The 27,763-nt window shown below is 41.3% G+C and overlaps 1 protein-coding gene across 1 annotated transcript; it reads left to right on the top strand.

The window, feature by feature from the left end:
* On the top strand, positions 1-26,509 carry LOC117464858 (CDP-diacylglycerol--glycerol-3-phosphate 3-phosphatidyltransferase, mitochondrial). Its single transcript, XM_034107581.2, has 11 exons — positions 1-123; positions 5,047-5,257; positions 10,166-10,243; positions 13,514-13,613; positions 13,700-13,889; positions 16,356-16,534; positions 17,654-17,868; positions 19,514-19,805; positions 21,108-21,256; positions 21,372-21,502; positions 26,041-26,509. The coding sequence occupies exons 1-10, from the start codon at positions 8-10 to the stop codon at positions 21,489-21,491; spliced, it is 1,650 nt and encodes a 549-aa protein (XP_033963472.1). The 5' UTR covers positions 1-7; the 3' UTR covers positions 21,492-21,502; positions 26,041-26,509.
* Positions 26,510-27,763: the final 1,254 nt, after the last annotated feature.

Raw genomic sequence — 27,763 nt, 5'->3', positions numbered from 1 at the left:
TGCAGCAATGGCGGCTCCCATGTCCTGGAGGAGGCTGGTGTACTCCGTGTACCCACCGGCCATCGCAGGGGTTTTTACCCGAATATCTGACCGGATCTTCCGCGCAAGAGACAGAAGAGGAGGGTAAGAGACCCGGCTGGTTCACAGAGACACTGACACCAGGATGCAAATACGCTTAAAGCTTTCCATCCTGCAAAGTTAAACATGCTTTGCTAATGTTGTTACTGCTAATGCGTCTATTATCGGACCAATGATGCTCTATTGGGTGATTGTGTTCATTCAAAAATCTATAACCACCAACTTAAAACGTATTCGGGGTGAAACTATCGTAAACGTTAAATCAGATTTAGTTAATTTCCACTATGTAATGCACCTTCCAAAATAAGCTAACCTTTAGCTAAAGTAACCAAATGTGTGTACATAGTGTTCTTCTGTGTGTTTGTTATGTAACTGCCATTTTACCTTAGCTGAAATCTGACGCTTGACACTTCACTGGTTTCACAGGTTTGCTTTTCAGCCGATGGTTACTAAGGTGATACTAGTAATAACACTCTTAACCATAACTTACCTGCGGCTAAATAAGTTTGATGTTATTTGAATTGAATGGAAACAGCAGGATGTCCAGCAGTTTCCAGATGTTTCTAAACAGATCCACACCACCTCCTCTCCACCACCATGTCAGAGGAAAGACATCTGAAGCACATCATTCACATAGATGGGAGAATAAAGCAACCACACGGGGAATAGGAGGGGATTCAGCATTTGAGAAGGGTCCCAGGAAAGATAAACCCGTGTTAAAAGAAAGAGAAAGTCAGGAGCCAACAGCATGACACCTCTGGGCATAATGCTGCTGCTGTCTCATATTATCACTCTATTATCAGACAATGCACACATCCTATCACCATCACACAGTTGGATCTAATTTAATGGAATTTAAAATCATTTAGTGATTTAGGGGTGTTAATCTCCACTTTACTCGTCTACGGGCTGCTCGGTCATGGCAATTATAATCATCACAAATATTTTTGTATGATTTATTTAGATTTTTATAAACATGACTCATTTTAAAGTCTGTTCAACAGTGGGGTTTTCTTGAAGTTTTAATAAAATAAGGCTGAAAAACAAATTATATAAAAATTGGGAATTATATAATACTGTATGCATTTAAATAAATAATACACAAACGATAAATAACTGTACATTTCATCAAAGTAAATAGATATTTTAAACAATATTTTTGGTTTACTGTCCTATAGTATTACATTGGAATAATTTCAAACCTGTTTTTATTTATCCTTATAATTATAAAGGAGTGCCTTGGAAATATGTGTTTACATAATTTGTGGTCAAAACGTTTGAGACTCACTGAGATAACTTAGACTAAAATTAACTATCTAAACACTCAGAGAGTCCTTTACCTCACTGAGCCTCTCACAGCACTTTGGCTGTGAGTTGCGGGCGCCTGATAAGCCAACATCCCCCACTTTCATCACTTACAGCGCCCATCGTACAGGGCAAATGAAAAGTGTAACCGGGGTGAAAAGGGTGTTACCTTTACTTAATTATGAATGTTGTTACATCAAGGCCGAAAATTAGGATGAGCACCAACGGTAAAAAATGTTTTTTCTCCTCCCAGAGCTACCAGCGCAGCGCCTCCCCCAGATCTGGCGCCCTAGGCGAACCCTATGTCGCTATGCCAAACATCTACCCTGCCTAGTACATGCAGTGGCAATTAGTGGTGCATTAGGAATTATGACATCATCCCGATAAACCCGATAAAAGTATTAATAGTATATATACAATATTTTTTTTGGGTAAAAAAAAAGAAATAAATACTGCGGTGTGGGTGGATTGGGATGAGGGGCGCTTGTTTTTCACTCGGCTCCTCCCGTTTTGCCAGTACTGTGGTATAGTGGTTTAGGAAGAGGGGAGTTTTTCACAAATCCAGCGCTCCCTAACTCATGCCTGGCTGTGACGTAAATGGTGTGCGGCCGTGAAGCCAGGACAGTAAACAAACATGTCGTCGGTAGTATGGGACTATTTCAAAGTTTCAGAGTTAGATAGTTCGCTTGCTATTTGTATTAACAAATGCAATGCAGAAGTTCCACGAGGAGGGAAAAAGGCAACGAGCTATAATACTTCCAACCTGATTAGTCACCTGAAACATCGCCATCACTATGGCGATGGTGTGTTAACAGCGTACGAAGACGCCTGCGCTGCTAAACTAGTGGCGAATCCAAAACTAGCTGCACAGTCAAAACTGTTCTTGGCTTTGTTTTGTTCATAGTAGTAATGCTCATGTCATTTGCTCACTACTAGTCTTTTTTTTACCACCAGGTGTACAAAAACTACAGGTACATTATATTATTATCGGTTATCGGTATCGGTCTTGAGAAGCAGGAAGTTATCGGTTTCAAAAAACCAATATCGTGCATCCCTAGTGGCAATGTCTCAAGATTTTGCAAAAATACACCTTTATTGAACATACAGTAACACAAATACTACAAATCGACAAACAATCAAAAATGAAAAAGGGTCACCACTTATTATTATTTTAATAAAAAAAGTTTACATTTTTTTTAGCCGCCGCTATTTGTATATAGGGGAAACACTGATGTGACATGTCAAGTTATTAAAACATCTTGTCCTAATCTTAGACTGGAGACAGGTTGGAGCCTGTTTATTATTTATCTTTCTATTTATCTCTCACTGTAATTGTCCTTAGTGTTTAATGTCTTTGTAGCACGTGGTTGTGCCTCACTGGTCACATTGACTTTTTTACTGTGATAATGCAGAAAACTGATATAGCTGCAGCAGATTCATGACGATGGTTTTGTAGTTGGCGCCTCATGTTCCTGTTTCATGGCCATATGATAAAAAGTGTTTTCTAAATATGCATATAGCGCTAAGATAATGAATGATTACTTGGTTGTAAATGTTAAGACTTTAAAAAGGAGACAAAGACCGGCTTTTCCAGTTTGCTAACCGAATCAAATGCGGATGTAAAATCTATTGAAACACAATGAGATTCCCATCAGGGAATTTAGCAAAACGAGGAAGACAGACGACAACATTGTTTCCATCACATGATTCACATCAAAAAGGGATTCGGCGCAAACCAAAGTAAAAACAGCTCCTCTATTCATCGCACTAACAACAGTCATGCATTGACTTTGCCTCTAACCTCATTAAATATGAGGGAGTTCACTTCATTTCAATTCAATGACATTTCTTAGATGTCCTGCTTAAATAACAAACTGTATTTGTATGGATGTTGATGAAGAAATTGAAACATCTGCGTCCTTTTCTATGATTTAAAATCCCTTTGGAATTAGTTTTATAGAGTTTTTTTTATTTCACTGTGGTCTCTGAGGTATGAATTGATTTTATATCACTATAAACGGTCCTAAAATGAAAATCTGAAACATAATTTCAAAGCGTGTTTCTTATCTCTTATCTTTTACCACTTACAGACAATTGTAAAGGATCGGGCGTCAGCTGAGGGGCCCATAACTATTACTTAGTTCCATGTGTTCCCCTTATAGATCCCCTCTCTTTCGACTCCACTTGGAGCGATAGAATTGCTAACAAAGCACTTATATACTAATAAAGGACTGGCTTATCTATAGCCAGTTGAGTAGCACTTGAAATGTCTTTGCTCTATGAAACCGGATGTACTTATATGATTCTGTTTTCTTCAAGTTTGTATCTTCTTGGTCGAATGCACTTATTGTAAGTCGCTTTGGATAAAAGCGTCAGCTAAATGCAATGTAATGTAATAACGTTAGTAATTTGCACCGCTGTAAAAAAAATGCAGAAAGTTCAGCGTCATCGCCACAAGGATGTTCTCTCACGCTATCGTTTTTTATTTAAATGCCATCTAGAGTGATATGCGTATTTTAGATAGGACTCAAATTCCAAACATCGGGGAAAGCCCCTTGCCCAAGAAGTTCTGGCTCAGCAGAGTGGCTTTGGAAAGAAGAGCTGTGATCTTTGTTTTTATGTGACTTTTGTTTCCTCCACATTCTTCCAGGTTGTTTTTGTGGGTCAAATCCAAACCAAAATGTACACTGTGTGTGTGTGTGTGTGTGTGTTCTGGATGAAATGAATATGAAGGCATTTAGTACACATTCAGCCTCTGAGGTTCACACCCCACCCTGTCTTTATTTAATGTGGTTGCATTGTCAGGCAGATTGTATGGCAGAGACAACAGGGACGTGGTGTTCGGCGGGGAATTTTAGGACACCGAGAACGAAAATCCAAACGTATTTTAAAGTTGAATTCAAAACTTTTTACAAAAAAAGACCAAAAATAAATAAATTATAGACAAACGCACAGTAAAAGAGAAATAAAGAGGGGGGGGTTTCAAGTTGCCTAAAATGTTTTAATATGAAAATATTCATTGCTGCATTGACTGCATCTTAAATACTTTGTGTTCAGTCTTTTTAGTTTTACAGCAAAAAAGCCAACACTGGTGATTTCATCAAAGTTAGCTGAAAATATTTAGCGTTTTAGACTATTGATCCTCAAACTGTGGGAAGTTGTTACAGAGATGTGTTTTTTCCTTTTTCGTGACGTGTTATTGACAAAAGGCATTAACCAAGAAGTCAAACTGGTTGCTCTCATTCAATTGCACTTGATCATAATGTACCTTTGCCAGGTGTCAGCTCACCTTAGAAGACATCTTGTCACAGAGTTTACTCTTCATACACTCAGTCTGACTGACACCTGAGAGTCTGCTGGCTCCAGCACAAAAAGACAATACCAGAGACTTGTTCTCCTGGGATTTATGGCACTACTGAGCATCATCTAAACATGCAGGAAATTATTCAAGCAACACACTTTAGGATGGATCTCCATGCAGATCTAAAAAGGGAATAAATAAACTCAGAAATAGTCAAATCTGTTTGGGAGGGAATACATATATTTGATCTAATACTTTTTTATATGTCCTCTTTAAAAGTACTCACCAATTATTCCGATGTCTTGTACGGTACTTAAAATCCAGATATTGGCAAATCAACTCCTCCCCCTTGTTCCCTGCAGGTCCTCGGTGCTGCTGCTGGCCCCCCTCCTGGCCGAAGCCGACCCGGCCCCCCGACGGGTCTCCAGGCCCGCGGGGTCCGCCGGAGCTCAGGGCACAGAGGGACTCTGCGGCCACTTCCGATGGATGGCAGAGCACGTACCTGCCTTTCGGGTGCCGGGAACCCACATCCACATCCTCACCTCGCCTGACCAGTTCTACCAGACTATGAAGGTCGGTGATACCAAGAAGTTACCATTTTGGTTCAGCTGCAAAGCAATGAAAACAGAGCTTAACTGAACTACTACCAGTATTGATGTTGCACAGATGTTCAATATCATCATGTGTCGTAACAAAGGGAGAAAGTGCTTGAGGAATGTGAGTGTGCTTGAGGAAGTATTTTCTTCCCGGCTGATTGTTTTCTCTGCAGCGGCCGAGTTGGCAGTTAATAGTTCGGCTCTAAAAAGACCGGTCACCTTAACGATGCAACTAATAGGTGCTAAATATATAATCCACTTGAAAACTTAAAGGGACAGTTCACACAAATCAACATATATGATGACACTAGATGGCACTCAGCATGCGGCGCCCCTAATATATCATGACGGGTTACCCATGCTAATCCACAGACCTTCCTTTGTTCATGTAGGTCTTGTTTTTGGACATAAAAAAAAAACGTCAACATGTTTCAATATTAATCAGGGATTGAAAGTCTTTCGCTGTCTCCAACAATCTGCAATTCACACAAATTCAACGATGATTTGATAAATTAACAATAAAAACAAATATATGAAGTTTACATTTTCCAGGGCTGGACTGTCCCTGGGAAAAAATAATGTTTACCAGTTTGTACAAATGGCCTATCGTGTCCATTGATGTGTTTGGCCATTTAGATCAGTGATTTTCATTTCAAACCTTTATTTAACCAGATTGGTCCCATTGAGATATACAGTGGGGCAAAAAAGTATTTAATCAGCCACCAATTGTGCAAGTTCTCCCACTTAAAAAGATGAGGCCTGTAATTTTCATCCTAGGTATGCCTCAACTATGAGAGACAAAATGAGAAAAAAAAAAAAAAAATCCAGAAAATCACATTGTCTGATTTTTAAAGAATTTATTTGCAAATTATGGTGGAAAATAAGTATTTGGTCAATAACAAAAGTTCATCTCAATACTTTGTTATATACCCTTTGTTGGCAATGACAGAGGTCAAATGTTTTCTGTAAGGCTTCACAAGGTTTTCACACACTGTTGCTGGTATTTTGGCCCATTCCTCCATGCAGATCTCCTCTAGAGCAGTGATGTTTTGGGGCTGTCGCTGGGCAACACGGACTTTCAACTCCCTCCAAAGATTTTCTATGGGGTTGAGATCTGGAGACTGGCTAGGCCACTCCAGGACCTTGAAATCCTTCGTTGCCCGGGCGGTGTGTTTGGGATCATTGTCATGCTTAAAGACCCAGCCACATTTCATCTTCAATGCCCTTGCTGATGGAAGGAGGTTGTCACTCAAAATCTCACGATACATGGCCCCATTCATTCTTTCCTTTACACGGATCAGTCGTCCTGGTCCCTTTGTAGAAAAACAGCCCCAAAGCATGATGTTTCCACCCCCATGTTTCACAGTAGGTATGGTGTTCTTTGGATGCAACTCAGCATTCTTTCTCCTCCAAACACGTCTCGTTGAGTTTTTACCAAAAAGTTCTATTTTGGTTTCATCTGACCATATGACATTCTCCCAATCCTCTTCTGGATTATCTAAATGCTCTCTAGCAAACAAACTTCAGACGGGCCTGGACATGTACTGGCTTAAGCAGGGGGACACGTCTGGCACTGCAGGATTTGAGTCCCTGGCGGCGTAGTGTGTTACTGATGGTAGCAGGCTTGGAATTTCGTCATTTTAGGGGCAAGGCCATTTGGCCTTTGGTGTCACACATTTTTTCAGGGCGCAAAGGCCACATGCCAGGGCACAAAGGCCGTTGAGGGAAACATTTGGATTTGGAGCTTACAAATAAATAACTTCACTTTTTGATAAGAAAAACACACGAATGACATGGGAAACAAATCACTTTTTTAATGTCAAACACTATATCATCATAGGCCTATGCATCCTTAGTATTACCGTATATAAAATAAAATACTCTACTTTGAATAATTAGTGTTTGGTATGTTTTCCATCTACTACTTCTCCCATTCACAAATCAAATAAAAAAAATCTAAAATTCTATTAATATGTAGCAAATATATTCCATTTCAGAGCAGAAGAAACAGCCTTCAAGGGTCAAACTCTGCACATAAATCATTCAGCAGTGCACAGTGAAGTGTGTGTGTGTGTGTGTGTGTATATAGAGTCTCTTTAATCAACTCCTCACAGCTCTGTTCAGAAACTGAATACAATCGTTGCTTTAATTCTGTCTTTAGGACGTTGTTGTGAGTGTGGACGGAGCAGCTGCAGGTTAGTTTAGCCTGATTGATCCATTCAGAAAACACGCATTTTAAAAGATTTTTCGCCTGCCGTCTTGTCTGCAGACTTGTCAAAGCATTAATTCATGCTTTTTACTAACCAGTATCAGTATGTAGTTACTTCAGCATCCTTTTGAAACGTGTATTACAATTAAATCACTGTAAAATAGGTTAATTTTGTCGTAGTTGGTTTCCACCACAGTATTTACATGGAAATAAGCCCCGCCCCCTCTCCAGCGCGTTCTGTTTGAATGACAGGAGTAAACACAGCTGACAGCCGAGGTGAAACTCCAGCGGTTAGAGCGATAAGAATATTCGCATGCCATCGCGTCCGTTGTGAACGCAGCATAATGCAGTTCAGAAAACACTGTTCTGTCGCTTTTAAAGCAACTTCGAGATTTTAACAGTGTGAGGGGCCCAAAGGCCATGGTGGCTGTAGGACGTACAATTATTTGTGGGGCATAACGGCCAGACAGAGGGGCTACGACGGCCATGGCCGTCATGGCCGCCGTGAAAATCCTACCCTGGATGGTAGCCTTTGTTACTTTGGTCCCAGCTCTCTGCAGGTCATTGACTAGCTCCCCCCGTGTGGTTCTGGGATGTTTGCTCACCGTTCTTGTGATCATTTTGACCCCACGGGGTGAGATCTTGCGTGGAGCCCCAGATCGAGGGAGATTATCAGTGGTCTTGTATGTCTTCCATTTTCTAATAATTGCTCCCACAGTTGATTTCTTCACTCCAAGCTGCTTACCTATTGCAGATTCAGTCTTCCCAGCCTGGTGCAGGTCTACAATTTTGTTTCTGGTGTCCTTTGACAGCTCTTTGGTCTTGGCCATAGTGGAGTTTGGAGTGTGACTGTTTGAGGTTGTGGACAGGTGTCTTTTATACTGATAACGAGTTCAAACAGGTGCCATTAATACAGTTAACGAGTGGAGGACAGAGGAGGCTCTTAAAGAAGAAGTTACAGGTCTGTGAGAGTCGGAAATCTTGTTTGTTTGTCGGTGACCAAATACTTATTTTACCGAGGAATTTACCAATTAATTCATTAAAAATCCTACAATGTGATTTCCTGGATTCTTTCCCCCCATTCTGTCTCTCATATTGAAGTGTACCTAGGATGAAAATTACAGGCCTCTCATCTTTTTAAGTGGGAGAACTTGCACAATTGGTGGCTGACTAAATACTTTTTTGCCCCACTGTAGATCTCTTTTTCAAGGGAGACCTGCACAATCTCATATATTATGAGATGTTTCACAAGGCGTTTTTTTTAATTAGATCATTACAAACCATCGGACATTAATTAGCATTATTTGCAATCTTAATCGTAAACTAGGCCTCATGTCCCTGAATCAACCTTGGATGAACTGGAATAAAAAGCTCCATTCCCAGAGATTGAAATGTCCTCCCTGGAGCAACATCTTTTTGTGGTTTGATTTACTCTCTCGTCTTACTCTATTTCAAGTTTGAAGAAAATAATCTTTAAGTGTTTCTAACTTTAAACAAAAATCGGAAATGTATCATCCTGCAAACTAAATGTGAATCATAGGAGAGAGGCGACAGTTTTATATCATTACTGAATCCCACACCTGCTGTGTGTCACCACATAGGAATCCTTTTATGTTTCCTCGAACGTTCGTCCGTTCAGCCGCTCCAGGAACAAAGAAACAGGAATCTGCAGCTTCCCTCGGGCTAACACATTGTTCAAGGGTTTTATTCATGTTTTAATATTTACGTTCCTGCGTCATATACCCTTATACAGCTCTGGAAAGAAGGAAGAGACCACTCAAAGTGTTTCTTAAATTTCAATCTCTACATGTATGGCAGCCATTCCATTCCAGTGTTGAATTCCAACAAAGAGAAATGTTGTCCGTAGTTTATAGAATAAAAGATAAATAATTGATTGCTGCAGAGATGTCTTAATATTTTCCAGAGCTGTATATTTTGTATGGCTTTGAATCTTAAAAACATGTCATCTATTTTCCAAGAACATTTCCCCATACCAATGACGGCTGGGAATTCGGAATGTTTTGTTCACTTCCTTGTTCATCTTTAATTGTTTCCAAATAATTTGCTGCATCATAATGACATGCTACGTGAGGAGACGGCCAATACAAAATGTAGTGCACTGAGCGAAGTAAAAAAGAAAGTGACTGATATTTAAAATACTCAAAGAACACTTTTTTTCTTTTGTCGACTTCAACTGAAAAACTAGAAATCACGCGCTATAAAAATAAGATACGCATTTTTTTATATATTCTCATTCCTCGTGTCATTTTCAAGGTCTTGAGATTAATCAAAGAATATGATCAACATAATTGTTTGGCGTGGAGTTAAGATAAACAACATCCTGGTTACTTTTGATAACTCGTAGATCTTCACTGGGACGGGTGGCGCAGTGGTCTGTGCATCTGGGATTAGTAGGAATATGTTTAAAAAAAGAAAAATGGATATTTTTCGCTCTTTTTTTAAAGGTTTTTAGTTTTGTTGTTATTTGCTTGTTGCTAGGGGCTCCGAAGCGGATGTGGTTAGTTTACCTGTGCATACAGACTGACAGCGTGTTCATGTGACATACAGGAAATGACCTTTTTTAGTATGACCATTAATCATGTTTTACTGTCAGATATTTGTTACAAGATTCCTGACACCCACGTACATTGTGACGTTTGTTTTTCTTCCCTTCAGGCGCGCATCAAGACCGCGAAGAGGCGGGTGGTGATGGCCTCGCTGTATCTGGGAACGGGTCAACTGGAGCAGGAGCTGGTGAGAAAATCAGCGTTTGTGTGCGAGTGTGTGATTCATGTTTAGAGGCGCTTTAAAGACTTTTGAGTTTTTGGCAGGTGAGAAGAACGCCATCCAAACACAAGCGTGTGCCAAATAACTGGTCAGTGATGCCAGAAAGTGTGAGTCAGAGTCTTCTTCCAGGAGAAGCACAGTGTGGTTTGTTCAGAGCCAGCTACAAGGAATGACCCTTAAATTGCAAGGGTTTATGGATATAAGAAGGCCAGAGTTGGCACGTGATATCCCGCTGTTCTTCATGCTTGGAAGGCCTCGCATAACAACATAAACCCAGAACAAACCACAGTCTGGACCGACGCTCACATTCAGCTGTTTGTTTTTTCTATCTGTTTGGAGAATCAGAGGGTGAATTACACAGACAAGTCAAACACGTTTAATTACAGTTAAGACCCTTTTAATCTGCTGTGAATGCTGCCAAACTCCGTAGCCTCACAGGATGATGGATCACTCGAAAAAGGGAGTCAATAAGGCACAGTGAGTGAGTCCATGTGATTTTTGTTTTCCGAGCTCAGGTTTGCTTATAATTGGACACAATGACCTTAACTCCATTCAGAGCAGAAATGTCAGTCTGTGGTTTGAGCCTGGAGAATGCAAACGGCAGGTGAGCAAACACAACACCCAATCACAGGCGCAGCAAAAAATGAACTCCTCTGATATTGAAGCTCGCACCTGTGCTGCTGCGTGTTGACTTTAAGCGCAGGCAAGAATAATCAGAAATTCTAAAGAAAAGTGTGTTTTATCTTTAGCACACCATATGCAAAGCTGGGGAGGTTGACTGCATATCTTTAGGAAAGCTGTATAAAGGCTGTGGGGGAGAAATAAAGAAATGAAACCACAGTTTAACTCAAACTAAAACTGCCGTTGAGGCACAAGCAAATCTGACACAGGGAATAATAATACACTTTCCAAGCGAGAATATACTTTTGTGCAGAACAATGACTTCTCCTTTTGACCTTTGACACTGGTGCTCTAATACCACCACCACCTGTCTCCAAGGTATGCCTATCACCAGGTGCCCAAAACTGCCTTCAAAATAAAAGCATGAACAATTACTCTAATTTAACTTAAAGGTGGGGTAGGTAAGTTTGAGAAACCGGCTCGATATACACTTTTTGTTATATTCCATGGAATGCTCTTAACATCCCGATAGCATTGAATATCTTAAGTGCTTTGACAAAAAATCCATAAAAAAATGTGGAAGCCGTAGTACTGTAAAAAGCACAACCACAATCATTTTAGCCGGCCCGGCTAAAATAACTGGATGGCCTACCTTCCTGTCAGCCTTCCATCTGTGCACAAACTTATCTCGTGTCCTCATAGGTCATGTGCTCGTTTGTGTGTGTTGGAGGAGGGGCTCTGTAAGGAAGTGGCAGATTTGTTCCTGTTGTGTATTTTCAAATTCTAGCGCACTCGAGCTGGTTTCTCCAAAATTACCTACCCCACCTTTAAATAATTTCAATAAATAATTTGAAAAGTAATATAAACAAAAACAGCAAGGAAAAACATGTTATAGTATTAAAAAATAAATGGCTCCAACAAAGGCCTTTGTTTCTACAGAACAGTCGGATATATCGCCTCAAGGTTCTGAGAGTGACGTATAAAAAATGCATTTGGGCACCAGATGCCCAATTTAGTCAAACGTGTGGAACAAATGCCGAGCTCGTCACTAATAGATACTTCGCTACCAGTGATGCCCTCTGAAGAGCATTTCCTCTTGTGCACTAATGGTTTTCCCCACGCTCGCTCTCAAAAGGGTGCCAGTGATTAATAAACTGTCTGCTCCATAGTAATCGATAATCTACTGCTCCTAGGAACATTCACAAATACTCAAGTACTGGGAAGTGTGGGAAGAACAAGGAAGACCAGATAAGAGTTGTGTGTTTCTTTGAGTGGTCTTATCTGGAAGAACTGTTCAAGAAATAACTTCAGTCAGAAGCTTGCTTTAATTTCACGTTTATATCAGTCCAATCTTACTTACTTTAAGCCCTAAAACGTGGCTTCATTTCAAGGTAACAACTGATACGATACGATAAGATAGATTCCCGTAGGAAATTCAGGTGTTATAGCAGCAACACAGGAAATGCATCTGTGCACAAAAAAGGGATATTTTATTCACTATGGCAAGGAGTGAGAAGTGTAAACAAGAGGAGAGGAGTTAGAGAGCCGAGGCACTTGAAATGACTGCAACACTAGTGTCCTCAATCCATCAATTCATAAGGCAATTGTGAAAGTAGGTGTGTTACCTTGATTTATGCTTCATACTTAATTAAATACAAATTATAAAATGTCTTAATATCAATAATATTATATTTACAATGATTTTCAAAAAGAAAAGTATTCAATACTCTAAATTTAAGAAGTTGAAAACTAAGATTTTCATGTATTTTGCATGACTAATTACTTAAAAATGCTTATTCATTAACATTGTTGCTGATTACTTTTCTCCTACTTTTACATTACATTGCATTTAGCTGACGCTTTTATCCAAAGCGACTTACAATAAGTACATTCGACCAGGAAGACACAACCTTGAAGAAAACAGAATCATATAAGTACATCAGGCTTCATAGAGCCAAGCATTTCAAGTGCTACTCAACTGGCTATAGATAAGCCAGTCCTTTATTAGTATATAAGTGCTCTGTTAGCAGTTATTTGTTAGTAATTCTATCGCTCGAGGTGGAGTCAAAAGAGATGAGTTTTCAGTCTGCGCCGGAAGATGTGCAGGCTTTCTGCCGTCCTGATGTCAATGGGGAGCTCATTCCACCATTTTGGAGCCAGGATAGCAAATCCACGTGTTTTTGCTGATGGGAACTTGGGTCCCCTTCGCAGCGAGGGTGCAGCGAGTCGTTTGGCTGATGCAGAGCGTAGAGCAGGCGCTGGGGTGTACAGTTTAACCATGTCCTGGATGTAGGAAGGGCCAGATCCATTCGCAGCATGGTACGCAAGTACCAGTGTCTTGAAGTGAACTTGAGACCCCCACTTAAGTGCTACTTAAGCCCGCGTTGTGCAAGGGGTGGTTGAACATGTATATTCAAAGTCTTGCTGTCTATTTCTGACCAAGAATAATAAGTCGTTAGTTGAAAATGACAATATTTTGCTGCAGTGATTTTGATGTCTTTCTTTTAAATTGTCCATTGTGAGTTTAACAGTGTTATACGTCTGCAGCTAAATCTGTGCATTACCCTTTAACTCATGTTCTGATGTCTCTTCAATGCTTCCCCTGTGTCTGTGAAGGTGGACTGCATGGAGGACGCCCTGCAGCGCTCACAGGACAACAGCGACTCCTCCGACCTCAAGGTGTCCGTGCTGCTGGATTACACCCGCGGCTCTAGAGGTTGTTTTCACTCATCAGATCTCTTGTGTTTTCTCTGGTTAGCACCCCGCGCTCATCCTCCTGCTGTGCTCATGTTTTCCCTGCAGGGCAGATCAACTCCAGGACCATGCTGCTGCCGCTGCTGCAGCGCTTCACCTCTCAGATGAGGGTCTCTCTGTACCACACCCCCGACCTGAGGGGGCTGCTGCGGCTGCTTGTCCCGCAGCGCTTCAACGAGACCATCGGGGTCCAGCACATCAAAGTCTACCTGTTCGACGACAGCATCATCATCAGCGGGTCGGTGGATTATTCTGTATATTTCACACTAGTCCTGTGGAGTCCTCATCTTTTGAGTCTCTTCTCTTGTACAGGATTTTTCAAAACAGTTTTTCATTGCTTGGCCTCAGATATACTACACATAGTAAACAAGTCTCTCCACTCAGGTGTAATTCCACAGCCCCTGAAAACTGCAGTAATTAAACCACTCCTAAAAAAGCATAACCTAGACGCAACCGTAAGGAATAATTACAGGCCAATATCAAACCTTCCCTTGTTAAGCAAATTCATTGAAAAAGTTGTTTTTCAACAGTTGAGTAATTTCATGTTTTTAACTGACGGTTTTGATGTGTTTCAGTCGGGCTTTCGACCAAACCACAGCACTGAGACTTCTCTTGTTAAGGTCTTAAATTACATCCATTTAAACACAGACAGTGGCAGAATATCAGTGTTAGTATTATTAGATCTCAGTGCTGCCTTTGATACTGTTGACCACAACATATTGCTAGACCGTCTAGAAAACTAGGTGGGAGTTTCAGCAACAGCTCTAAACTGGTTTAGTTCCTACTTAAAGGACAGAACAAACTTTGTCTCAATAGGCAATTACAAATCCACCCTGACAAATATGTCATGCGGGGTTCCTCAAGGCTCCATCTTAGGACCTTTTCTTTTTAATATCTATATGTTACCACTGACTCAAATTATTAAAAACAGCGATCTAAGCTATCATATCTATGCAAACGACACCCAGATTTATTTTAAAACGACACCAGGAGACTACTCTCCGATTTAGAACACTGAGCAAGTGCATTGAGCACATCACTGACTGGATGACTCAGAACTTTCTCCAATTGAACAAACAAAAAACTGAGATCATTGTTTTTGGAGCAAAGAAGGACCGATTAAAAGTAATCGCAGAGCTTCAGTCGGCAGACTACACAGTAACTCACAAAGCAAGAAATCTGGGTGTAGTGATGGACTCAGACCTGAATTTTAACAGTCCCATTTCAACAGTTATTACATCTGCATACAAGAATATATCAAGGATTAAAAAAACTAATGTCGCAACAGGATTTGCTTGAAACTTGTCCATGCTTTTATTTTCAGTAGACTACTGCAATAGTGTATTCACAGGGCTGACAAAGAAATCCATCAGAAAGCTGCAGCTGATTCAGAACGCTGCTGCTTGAGTCCTCACTAACATTAAAAGAGTGGATCACATCAGTCCGGTTCTGAAGTCTTTACACTGGCTTCCAGTCGACCAAATAATTGATTTTAAAATACTATTGCTAGTTTTTAAATCACTAAATGGCTTAGGACCGAGGTATATAAACTATCTCCTACATAACTATGAACCATCCAGGAGTCTCAGGTCCTCTGGGTCAGGCCTGCTCTCTGTTCCAAGAATAAGAACTAAACATGGAAAAGCAGCGTTTAGCTATTATGCCCCGATAATCTGGAACAAACTGCCTGAATCGTGCACGTCCGCTGAAACACTTCCTATTTTCAAATCCAGACTAAAAACATATCTATTTGCCGCTGCTTTTAATTGAGCTGTTCATAATCACACTGCAGTATGCCTTTTATTCATGTATTCTGTACCTGCTGTGCTTATTTATTTCATTTAATAATGTGTTTATGCTGTATTTATTCTTAAATGTATTTTGTTTTTATTTTGTAAAGCACTTTGAATTGTCGCGTGCTGAAAGGTGCTATATAAATAAAATTGCCTTGCCTTGCCTTGTAAAGGTGCAACATTCTAATAAAGATAATACAAATAATTCAAACAGAATGTACAAGAATGTGATCCAAAATGTGACCGCACAGATAGAAGTCTGTATAAATCCAGATAATGACATTTTTGTATGTGTATCAGGAGAGGTCAAGAAGCCACAGGTTCATACAACGGACCTTTCCTAAACAAAAAAATAAATGCAAATGGATGTATAAAAAAGGAAATCTAAACATAGCATTATGACTAAAATAAATAAATAAATATATAATAATAATAATTAAAAAAATGTGTGGAACCAGAGGTCACGTTAACCGAATATTTTCCGTATTTTTTTTAACAATGACGGACAAATCTGAAAGCAGTCTGTAATTTTGAGAGATTAGAACAAACTCGGAATAGCGCCAAAGTTTTGGCTTTACGCTGTGCACGCTCCCGCGAGGTGCAGCAGCCATGCATAACACGGCGCATGTGAACTGTCCCCCCCCCCCCCCCCTCCCCGTCAGAGTTGTGTAAAGGCCGACGGGTAATTCTGGATTTTGACAGAAGTTTTATGATCCTGTCAGTCAAAATGACGGACAGCGAAAAAGTCTAGCGCAACCTCTGTGTGGAACATTTGACCAAAGGATTACGTGTATTTTTCTGAACCCGTCTTACACTCATAGAAAGACATTTTACCAAACAACCTTTTTTCCTCTTTTGTCTATTGTGTTGTGTTGCCCCGGTTTATTAAAGGTCCCTCCCCTCACTTTCAGGGCCAACCTGAGCGACTCGTACTTCACCAACAGACAGGACCGCTACGTGCTGCTGGAGAACTGCGGGGAGGTCGCCGACTTCTTCGCCGACCTGGTGGAGGCCGTGGGCGACGTCTCTCTGCAGCTGCAGCCCGACGACTCGGTCACAATGCTGGAGGGCATGGTGCACCCGTACAAAGGTAGAAACAGGACTTGTGTGTACGTGTGTACGTACGCGCGCGCGTGTGTGTGTGTACAGTACAGTACAGTACAGCACACAGACGCATGTTTACCCTCCAACATGTTTTGACACTTCATGCTCGGTAACGGTGGCAGTGTCCCAGTTTTCAGCAAGAGGAGCCGATGGATTACGCTAATGGAGCCTGAAAGCTTAGACAGGCAAATAGATGATGGTCAGTGTGTGAGAGTGTGTGTTTGTACAGTGAGAATGATTGAGAGAGGTATTGCGGTTGGCTAGCCATGCAGCCGGATGTGAAATTGTCAGAATCTTCCACACACACACACACACACACACACACACACACACACACACACACACACACACACACACACACACACACACACACACACACACACACACACACACACACACACACACACACACACACACACACACACTCACACTCACACTCACACTCACACTCACACTCACACTCACACTCACACTCACACTCACACTCACACTCCAGTACTGTGTCCGTAACTGGAGCGCAGACTGCCAGGATGTGAGTTTGAGGGATGGATGACATCATGTCTACAGGACTTGAGCGCCGTGGTAACGAACACCAGGAATAGAGTTGTGATGTCACAGTGTGGGTGAAAGACGATATGGAGCTGACACGCATAATATCTAGTGAAAACATTAACAACTGATAAAACATTGACGTATTGAAAAAACGGAGGACGTTTGAGTCAGTTGGTGAGCAACTGAAGAACACTAAGGTTTGATAATGAGTAATCTGTGAATGGTTAGGATGTTAGTGTTCTACTCCAGTTGGTCTTCTTGGCGTCATGCAGGTCAAACATTTCCTTTGCTCTCTGTCTGAAAACACATTTTAGACTTGTACCAGAACCTTTGTAAGATATCTAGTCTACTAGTTTTAATGGTCACTTGCCAGCCAATCAGAAACAAGCATTTTCCAGCTCGTTTGCTGAGGTTGTGTTGTCATTTCAAACAACATCCTCCTTTCTGCTTCATGCCCCTAAGTGGCTGTAAATAATCCCAAGCACCCTTGGGTTACTGTGACCCAGAGATCAGTGTGACCCTCCTCAGCTTTGTTTACGCTCTGTCTCCGCAGGCAACCGGCAAGACTTCTCGACAGCGGCGAGGAAGCGTATCATGGAGGTGGTGAACACGGCCCAAATGAGGCAGCAGCTGACGAACCGGCCGGAGGACTCTGAGGACGAGGGGCTGAGTGACGGGGGGCTGAGCGACGGGGGGGAGGACACCTGGGTGTTCCCTCTGGTGCAGATGAAACCTCTGGGGATCCAGGTGGATGAGCAGGTCACACAGGTCAGGCTCAACACACACAGACACACACACGCACACACAGCGACCTTCTGTCATTGGTCACATTTTAACCAAGTATGTATATGACCGCCTCAAAAGCCACCATAAAACTATATATACTAATATTGATGTCCACTTTCATAGAGTTAAATGTTTAAATCAACATAATAACCACCCACTATTCAACCATTTTCAGAATTGTATCTTTTTTAATGTCTCTTGTGTGATGTTCGTCATGTTATAAATAATGCCACTCTTTATGCGGAATGCTAACAGGATTTTGTCTCAATTATGAACATGTCATGCCAATTGTCATATTTCTATTATTGATTTTCTGGCATTTGCAGTTTTTGTGCAGGAAGCCACTAGTAAAAACTACAACTTGTAAGCCAGGGCTTCAAATTAAAGGTCTCGTATAACAGAATGCATATGACATTTCTGGTGTGTCTGTATGTTCACTTCACAGTCCATTATAGACTTATTACAGGAGCTGAGGTTGAACTTCAAAAATTGGAAAAACAACTTTTTGAATTCATGCCTTGTTTGCATTAACAAGGTCAAATCAAAACTTGAAAAAGTCAAAGACGGCCCAAGTGAGAGGCAAGGGCTCAAGCTTATGTATAAACTCTGACCAAACTGTTAAATATTTTTATTGTATTCAGTACAATATAATTACAAATAGTTTATTTTGAGGTTGATTGGTTTAATTTGGACATGTGACTAATACAATGAGACATGTACCAATACACAGTGAATACATGTTTGAGCTCTTATTCCGGGTTTATTAGTCACTTATTCTGGGAATGAACAATAAAATGATGGAGTGATAACTGTAATGTAATAACAGAGGCTTGTTCTGTACAAAGTTGATTCAACAGTGTCTCATCTGCCGTTTAACAAAAAAGAAAGAACTTGTTGCAACAGGCTGAATTTATTCCAATATGTAGTTCACTTTTGGTTGCTTTGAATCAACCAGTGGTGATGTGGCTGATGTGCAGATAGAGAAGAGAAGTACCAGCCTTTCTTAAAATAACAAGATTAAACATTTGCTGTTTCCTTCCACAAGAAGGAGTTGACCACTGTTGCTTAAAAAGGTAATGGTCTCAGATGCAGAACATATTGAAAATAAGGAGAGAAGGAAAATGACCTGTTGGTAGTATGCACCATGAAATACATTAAATAGTGGGTCCATAACTATTTTATACGTTTACAAAAAAAATCCTGGGCATTTTTAAAAATAAGAATAAACACTAATCAATTTGGTTTCATGTTTTTTTTTTGGAAACAAATGCCCCAGATTCTTTAAATGTAAAAATGAAATGGGTTGACACTATACAAACGTATTATTAATCTCTAATACAGATAAGCTTTGACCTCTCACCCAAACGGAACCCAGCAGAACTCCACCTCTAAATACAGTAATCAATCAAGACACAATTAATCAGACGTGAGCCAACAGGAAGAAGGAAATATCATCATATTACTTTTATTGTCAAGATAAATATGACAAGTCTAGATTGTGTTTCTATAATGAGCCTTATGTAATAAGCGACAATAAAACACTAATAACCAGTCTCACGTCAAAGCTAGTGTTTTATTCTTCATAAGTTCTGGAAATAAAACCATTTTGTCGTTATTTCCCCTCCAGCGCCTGCTGAAAGACGCCGGGCCGAACTCAACCGTGTTCCTGACGTCGGGGTACTTCAACCTGACGCGGGCGTACATGCATCTGGTGCTCGGGGCCGGCGCCGGGTACCACATCCTCACCGCCTCACCCGAGGTCAACGGCTTCTTCGGAGCCAAGGGCGTGGCCGGGGCCATCCCAGCGGCCTACGTGCACATCGCCAGGCAGTTCTACAACCAGGTGTGTTCTCTGGGCCAGCAGGAGAGGATACACCTGCACGAGTACCACCGGCCAGAGTGGACCTTCCACGCCAAAGGTGGGATCACGCACGCACGCACGCACGCACGCACACACGCACACACGCACACACGCACACACACACACACACACACACACACACACACACACACACACACACACACACACACACCCCTGTATCAACGACTAACGGTCATGATCTTATGATAATTACTTTTTCAACTACTAATTAAAGTAAAAGTTGTCTAAAAATATGCCCCGAGCCAAATTGAACCTCTATAAAAGCCTAAAGATTTATTTTCATTTTCAGAAACACACACACACGTCTAGCGCTTCGATTCAGTTGTACATTTAAATCTGCATTTAGCATTATGGTCACATCCTCACATGATCAGCAGCAGAGCTTGTAGTGATACTCAATGATTAGAAACAGATCAAGGGACATACAGTTCATCTTATATATAGTACTGACAGGGCCATATATGCACATACGCTTACAAAAAGAAGTCGTTTTCTTTTAGACTTAAGCAGGAAACTGAGAATATTTCACAGTGTGATTATTTTAGTAATTTTAAGTCAACAAGGAAGTTTTTCAAGACAAACTGAGACAAAGGGTGCAGGTAAATGATGTTCTTTGCTTCTGAGAATTATGAAAAGAGAAGTAGCAGGTCATCCATCGAGGCCTGTCTGCAGTGTGGACATCTTGACTTGCATTGACAGCAGTGACCTAAAGCCATTGCACATATATATATTATATCTGGTTAAGCCACAACAAAAGCAGTCAGCTACCTACGTTATGACAAGCGTATACATTTTCTCTCTGCATATTCTTTTCTTCCTCTTCCTTGATTTTACTCCGCTACAAATCACAGACAAACAACTTGTAGCACTAGCTACTTGCAGACATCCATTCTAGGTCTGGCAGCTGTTCCCATTTCACTTCTCGCCTGTTTTTTGACTCCCTGACAACAGAGAGATTTGTCGGGGGTTCCTTCAGTTCAACACTCCCCATTATGAGACATTAGAATATTCTAATGTGCCACACAGTCATAGTGTGTAGGTGGCATTATCCAGGGCTCAGCATCCAGACTAGTTTTGTTTGGCTGGGTGAAACTAATAAAACGCATCACTCTCCCTGCTCCGCTGCTCTTCTTGTGGTCGCAGCGTTATATAGCGTGAGAGAGGAGGGCTCGTACACTCATCGCGCCGTAGCCCCGGGGCGAGGATGTACACTCACTCTCCCTCATGCTTTGGGGTTTTGGATCTGTGCTTTTCGGCATGTGCTTCCTCTTAGTTGTGGTCTGAGATCCCTGCTGGAAGTGTCTCTCTGAAGCTCGCTGCACTCTTCCTCTCCTCACAGGTCTGTGGTATTACCTCCAGGGGAAGGACCGGCCTTGCCTCACTCTAATTGGCTCCCCTAATTTCGGATACCGCTCGGTTCACCGTGACCTGGAGGCCCAGATCGCCATAGTGACGGAGAACAAGGCGCTGCAGAGCCAGCTGCAGGAGGTGGGTCAACCGCAGGAAATGATGATGATGATGATGAATGACTGTGTGACTCTGCACTGAACGCACACCTGTTATTTTATGTGTTGAACTGTGTGTTATGCTGTGTGCCTCTCAGGAGCAGGAGAGGTTGTATCAGCGCTCCACCGAGGTGTCGAGCTCCACGTTCGAGCAGCCGGACCGTCACGTCAAGTTGTGGGTGAAATTAGTCACTCCCCTCATCAAGAACTTCTTCTGAGACGCCACCAGGTGATCTCACACACATGTACACACTCACTACACACAGCATTCACCTATGATACCTCAACAATCAAGGATTTGCTTCTAGTTTGATTGGTTATTCCCGTTTGTTAGCAGGATTAACAAACAAAGATGTTAGCCTAATTTCATAATACTAGATAGAAGAGTGCAGCGTGGGCCAAGGACGACTCCATTACATTTCTGGGAGGATCTAAATGACCTTTTTCCTTAATGTTGCGACCAAGGATATGGCTTTGGCAGAGCTAGTGCTCTTTAAGTGCCCTTAAAGCAACAGCCTATTTTATTTTAGTGAGGAAAGAAAGTCCTATTGGACATTTAAAAAAGTTTTGCAAATCATTTATTTTAAATAAACAATTGATCAAATGACGTACAGGGAGTTGTGACCTTGCTCTGCAGTTACACTCAGATCTACAGTATAAAGCGTTTTAGATTCTTTCAGTGTTCCATCAATGCTCCAGACTCAACAGGCAGCTGTTTTCACTGAATATACCCAACAAACACACTGTACACTACCTGCTCCGCACAATTAAAACAAGTGAGAAACTAGCTCATGAACCAAGTGGGGAATATAGCAGCTTAAGAGCCAGATATTTACCCTCAGTTGGTAGAGACCAAACCAGAGCTAAAAGAAGAGAAAATATTGAACTAAAATTAATTATTTGGACAGAAAAATCCCTTTTTATAGAATGAAAATGTTGCTTTCCCAAATAAAGCACACTGTCAAAAGCAGCGGCGTAGCTGTGGGTGGGCCCGGGTGGGCCTGGGCCCACCCACATGCACGTCTGGCCCACCCACAGCCAATCAGCGCTTCATAGCGCAGAACCGGGAAGCCCAGAAGGAAGTGCCACAAACTGCAGTTCATCTAGTGGCCGACAGGGGGATGGATGAAAAAAGGAGCAATTCCCATAGACCCCCATGTTAAAATGCCCAACTTTACAGCAGTCTGTGTGCGAGGGGGCGGGCAGTTTACACACACGCAGCTGCTACATGCAGCAACACACACGCATGGAGGAGATGGCGGAGAGAACGCGCTCCGAGGTGTGGTTAAACTATAGCCGTGTCGATGGGGACAATACTCGTTACCAAAAGTGGAATAAGAGTTTAGCATTTAAGGGCGGTAACACGAGCAATGTGTCTAAACATTTAGCAAAAGTGCTCCACATCCAGACGGAGAAATGCACCGGGTTGGACTGTCTTTCTAGTAGCTCTGTAGCTCCATCCACGAGTAACGTTTCCACGTCAGGTGTTATGTTTGCTAGCAGCAACACACCGAGTTAACTACATTATACAAACATGGGTTAATGATTAGAGGTAACTGAGTTATTTATTTTGTTAAAGTTTCAGCTATTCTGTTTACAGTTCTGTCATCACGTTATTTAATACGATTTGTTAAAACATTGTTGTTTCTTTTGATGTGAAATATTATGTATTTAATTTAAATAAAAAGCAATGTTAGTTTTGTTCACAATTTGTTTAGTTAGTTTACCTTGTTTTATTCTCCAAAATAACCGATAAAAGTAATGTTAAAGGACGGATCGATAAGACATAGACATAGACATACTTTATTGTCATTTCAACAAGACACAGAGTGTACTATTAAAACGAAATTTCGTTGTACTGGCTTACAGGAACAGGACAATATAAAAACTTGCTAAAATTGTACATATGAATAAATAATAGTGACATGGTGCTGATAAAATTAAAGATAAAGTGTGCATTTAAAATATGAAGACTTACTATACATATAAATAAAATAGACATACTATATAACAAATATGTGCTCTTTAAATAATAATGTAATCTTTATGTTACTGGTCTACTTGCTGTTCAGCAGTCTGATGGCTTGGGGGAAAAAGCTATTGCAGAATCTGGCTGTTTTGCTCTTAATGCTGCGGAACCTCTTGCCGGAGGGCAGCAGGGAGAACAGAGCATGGTGAGGATGAGTGGGGTCTTTAAAAATGTTCTGGGCTTTTGTCAGGCAGCGTTTCTGCGCGGTGTCTCTGATGGGAGGGAGAGAAACTCCGATGATCTTCTCTGCTGTCCTGACCACTCTCTGCAGAGACTTCCAGTCTTTGGCGTTGCAGTCTCTCGACCAGATGGACATGCCGCTGGTCAGCACGCTCTCTGTGGTTCCTCTGTAGAACGTGGTGAGGATGGGAGGGGGGAGCTGTGCAGGAAGTGTAGGCGCTGCTGTGCCTTCTTAAATAGTGATGTAGTGTGAGTGGACCAGGTCAGACTGCTTGTGATATGCACCCCAGGAACTTGGTGCTGTCTGTAGTCTTCACTGCTGTGCCGTTGATGTGGAGTGGTGGGTGACAGTGCTTTTTGTTCCTGAAGTCGACAATAATCTCTTTTGTTTTATCGACATTCAGGATCAGGTTGTTGGTGTTACACCAGTCTGTCAGATGTTTCACCTCCTCCCTGTAGGCCTGTTCGTTGTTGTCCCTGATGAGTCCCACCACTGTTGTATCGTCCGCGTACTTTATGATGTGGTTGGTACTGAACCTGGAGCATAAGCATAAGCACTATCGATAAAAGTAGTAGTACCGTTAAAGCCTTAACGATACCCATCCCTATGTGGATGTCAGTTTTACACACATTCTGAGGCCGCCGTGCCTATGTTTTTTGTTTTCACTGCTAATTTATGCTTATGTTCTATTAGTGCATTAAAAATCATTAATGAAGTTTCAGCTCAGACCCCCACGCTTAATATGTCTCCCCCTGGCCCACCTACATTTCTCCAGGCCCACCCACACACTAATTCCTGGCTACCCACTGGTCAAAAGTGCACTTAAATTGCAGAAAATAAGAATTTCTCTTTTAAAATATTTTTTTTACATTGTGCATTGGTTTCATTTTTTGTAATGATATTTTTTTGCCTACTAGACAACATTCAGCCTTGATCAGACTGCACAGAAGCACACGCCCACAGTAAGACAGGCTGTGGCTTCTCTGAAATGCCTGCAGTCATTGTGGCGCGTCTAAAATCTCAGGTCCCGTCCTCGCCTTCCCAGCAGCCCAGAGCACCACAGTGAGAATGGGGGGGGGGACAGAGAGGGCTGATTCACTCCTGTCAAGAAGTGAGTCAGCACCGGGTATGCTGAGGATCTGACGGGTGGTTTCAGTTACCTCGAGTCTGGACCTGGAGAGGTGAAGTCAGGGGGTTCATCGCAAGAATTAACACTTTTACGTGTTTTTTTTGTGGAAATAAAAGCTGCAGGAAGACATGAAAAGAGCAACTTCTCACTCGAAAAGGAAGTCGTATTCATTTCATAAAGTCAAGGCCTGGCCAAAAGGAAAGCTGCAGTATCAGGTTTTTCCTGTCAGTTTCTCTGAACAGGAAGCGTCACAGGCTGAGAAATGACGGTAAACGGACGGCCTCTGAATGCTACCTATTCACATATTCGAGGAAATCTAAAATATCTTGAGTGATCCGCTGCCAAAATGAAACAGTTGTAAAGAGATCATCTTTCACACAGCACAGATTAGCATCAGCACATTCAGGCCTTTTGTTTTACATGTCAGTGTTGAAAGGACTTACCAGCACGGTGACACTAACAAACAGATGTTTGGCATCTGTAACCTGAGGCTAAAGGTTGTGTTGAACTTAGAACGTATTTAGAAGACAACAGAAAAGGCTCTTTAGTGTTAAATAATACAAACACTGTCTGATTCTTTTAATGAAAAAACCCAAAATGTTATCTTCTGTCAGAGAAAAGTCAGAGTATAGTATGACATAGGATGTCACAGCTTGGAATGTAATTCCTGTTCTTTTGGATACTGTTTGTTGTCTGAATGTTGTCCGTTAGGGTCCTGGAGCAGTTTGTCCACTCTCATTCGTGCTTTGTATCCTCTGGCATTGTCACCTCTGTTATTGCTTATCTCGTCTTGTTTCCTGGCAGAGGAAAAAACAAACGCAGTCTCCAACAATAGCCTTACCGGTTAAAGGAATGTTTTTGAAAGTCCTTTTTGTCAGCACAGGCTGTCTATTGTTAGAAACTAGAGACAACAGGTTCCTCTGAACGAACCCCCTCTGAGGGCTAGTCAGGGTGGAGCTGTCTGCCCTCTAGTGGTGACACTGGGATTTCACACATTGAACTAACCACTTGTGACACATTAGCATAATGCTCACAGGGCTTGTACATTACTGGTAGGAGATAAAGAAATCTTGCCAAGTGTATTTTCTTATTTTGGAATACTATACTTGGAGAATAAATGTGCCTGATTTTTTTCATTAAATTACATTTCAGGGCATACTATATTACCTTTTAATAATACTTTTGTAGCAACGTCTACTTTCTGTTCAATTTGTTCATGGCATACTTCACGTTCACTATATTTAAAGTACAGAAAGTGCAAAATAATTGCAACAATTGTGTTTTATATTACAATAAAACTAGTTAAAATGATTGTCTGTTAACCTATGTTTTGTTCTTTCAGCCTTCACATCACACAGTTCCTCAAAAAAAGGCACTATTTAAATAGTAAGGTAAATGAAAAGTGAACATCTGTGTTTTTATGTTTAGAGGGAGAAAGACTGCTTTGGTTTCCTTTCGTCTCGATGTTGAAGGTCACACCGGAGTCCGCAGATGGGAGACTCGGGTACCATCGGCATGCTGGGAGTTTCCAACCTCACCTTGGCTATAACTCTCATCAGTGTGTCCCAGGAAGTGACTTCCACATACAGGAGAGATGTATGTGGTGAATTCAGCGGGTACACTTTCTTTTTGTATCAAACTCCAGATCCTGGTTTACCTGCACATTACATACCACCTGATGTCATCACATTATAGTTTTAAACTGTTTTTCTACTACAACATTTAAAAAAACTACTTCCTACCACTGCAATGCATTTCTTCAAGCTGCGATATAAAACAATCCCTGGAGGAGCCTAATAACCGTTAAGAGAGTTTACAGCAGTAATCAAAGCTAAATGTACAGTGTTTGTGATATCTTTGTAAATTAAAGGACGATGTGGACGAGTTTTTAAAATGACTTCAAACGTGTGACTCTTGTTTGGTGCACTCTTACCCACAGCTTTATAGCAACATAAGAACACAATGTATTGCAAATGAACAAGTTAAATGAGTAAAAGTGTTGGTTTTTCAGACTTTTAATGACAAATCTCAAAATAATAAGTTACAAGAAATCTGGATAAATAAATATGTAGCTATTTATGCATCACTTTCATTAACAGTGCTTTGACATGTGACCAACAGCAGTAAGAAAACAGATTTAGAAAAGAGCATTTTGTACAATAAAGTCCAGCATCCCAAGCGAGATGACAACATTTGTTTTCCATGTGATTTCTATATTGTAACAGAAATTGAATCTCAAACTTCAGACTCTCCGAAAGCTGCTCTGAATCACATTATTGTGCCATGTGATTCCTTCATCAGCTGATCCCCATCCTTGTGTTGAAATGTGCTGCAACTTTCACAAGGTGGAGAAAGGCTTTTATCAAAAAACAGTAGGTGTTCAACTAAAACAATATCTTAAAGGGGACCTATCATGCAAATGCACTTTTGTACGTCTTGTATATACATGAATGTGTCCCTGGTGTGTCAGGGAACGCAACCCTCTCTCTTGTCCTCCTTACCCAAATCTCTAAAAACGGGGCTGCAACGGATCTGATACAGAATTTGAAATTGTTCTGGACGTCAGGAACGAGGAGCTCCGCCTATATGGGCAACTCTCCACCTATCGGGAGTGAGAGGTTGCGTGGCATGGTAACAGCATGTGTCAAATGCATGACCTGTTTTGGTATTTTGAAAAAAAAACTTTGGCAGACATGTTTTATATAGGTCATGGCCCTACAAATATAATAGGATAGGTCCACTTTAAAGTTTCATTCTGGACCGAGAACATCTCCTCGGAGAGCTGTGGAGAACAACGGCTTATCAGCGCCGTTGTAGGTATTAGCTTCTATTAGGAGAAGGGTTATTTAACACTGAAAATTGCGGGTTGTTTTTAAGGGAACCGCTTCACTTGGCATGCTGGATCATCACAGCAATACGCCCCAAGATTGGCCATATTGTGTCATTGACCTGTAATGGATGACCTATTAAACTACTTGTGATCACAAACCGAGTATTTGTTTTCCGCTTAAAATGTTATGCTTGATAATCTCAATAGCATAAACGTTTGCTTTGTTTTTCCTCAGACATTCTGAGACTGAGCAGAAACTTCCTAGCTTTTTCCTTCCAAATTGTGTTTTCTCTGGAATATACAAACCCCTCACCCATTTTG

This window comes from Pseudochaenichthys georgianus, chromosome 19 (genome assembly GCF_902827115.2).
Source record: "Pseudochaenichthys georgianus chromosome 19, fPseGeo1.2, whole genome shotgun sequence".
Lineage (NCBI taxonomy): Eukaryota > Metazoa > Chordata > Actinopteri > Perciformes > Channichthyidae > Pseudochaenichthys > Pseudochaenichthys georgianus.
This window is presented reverse-complemented; position numbering and strand designations above follow the sequence as displayed.

What these genes read in the sequence shown, in the direction of transcription:
- LOC117464858 (XM_034107581.2), top strand. Translation starts at nt 8, where the DNA reads ATGGCGGCTCCCATGTCCTGGAGGAGGCTGGTGTACTCCGTGTACCCA. An exon ending in AGTTCTACCAGACTATGAAG is followed by an intron (nt 5,258 to 10,165) that starts GTCGGTGATACC and finishes TCTTCCCTTCAG; the next exon opens with GCGCGCATCAAGACCGCGAA. An exon ending in TTACACCCGCGGCTCTAGAG is followed by an intron (nt 13,614 to 13,699) that starts GTTGTTTTCACT and finishes TTTTCCCTGCAG; the next exon opens with GGCAGATCAACTCCAGGACC.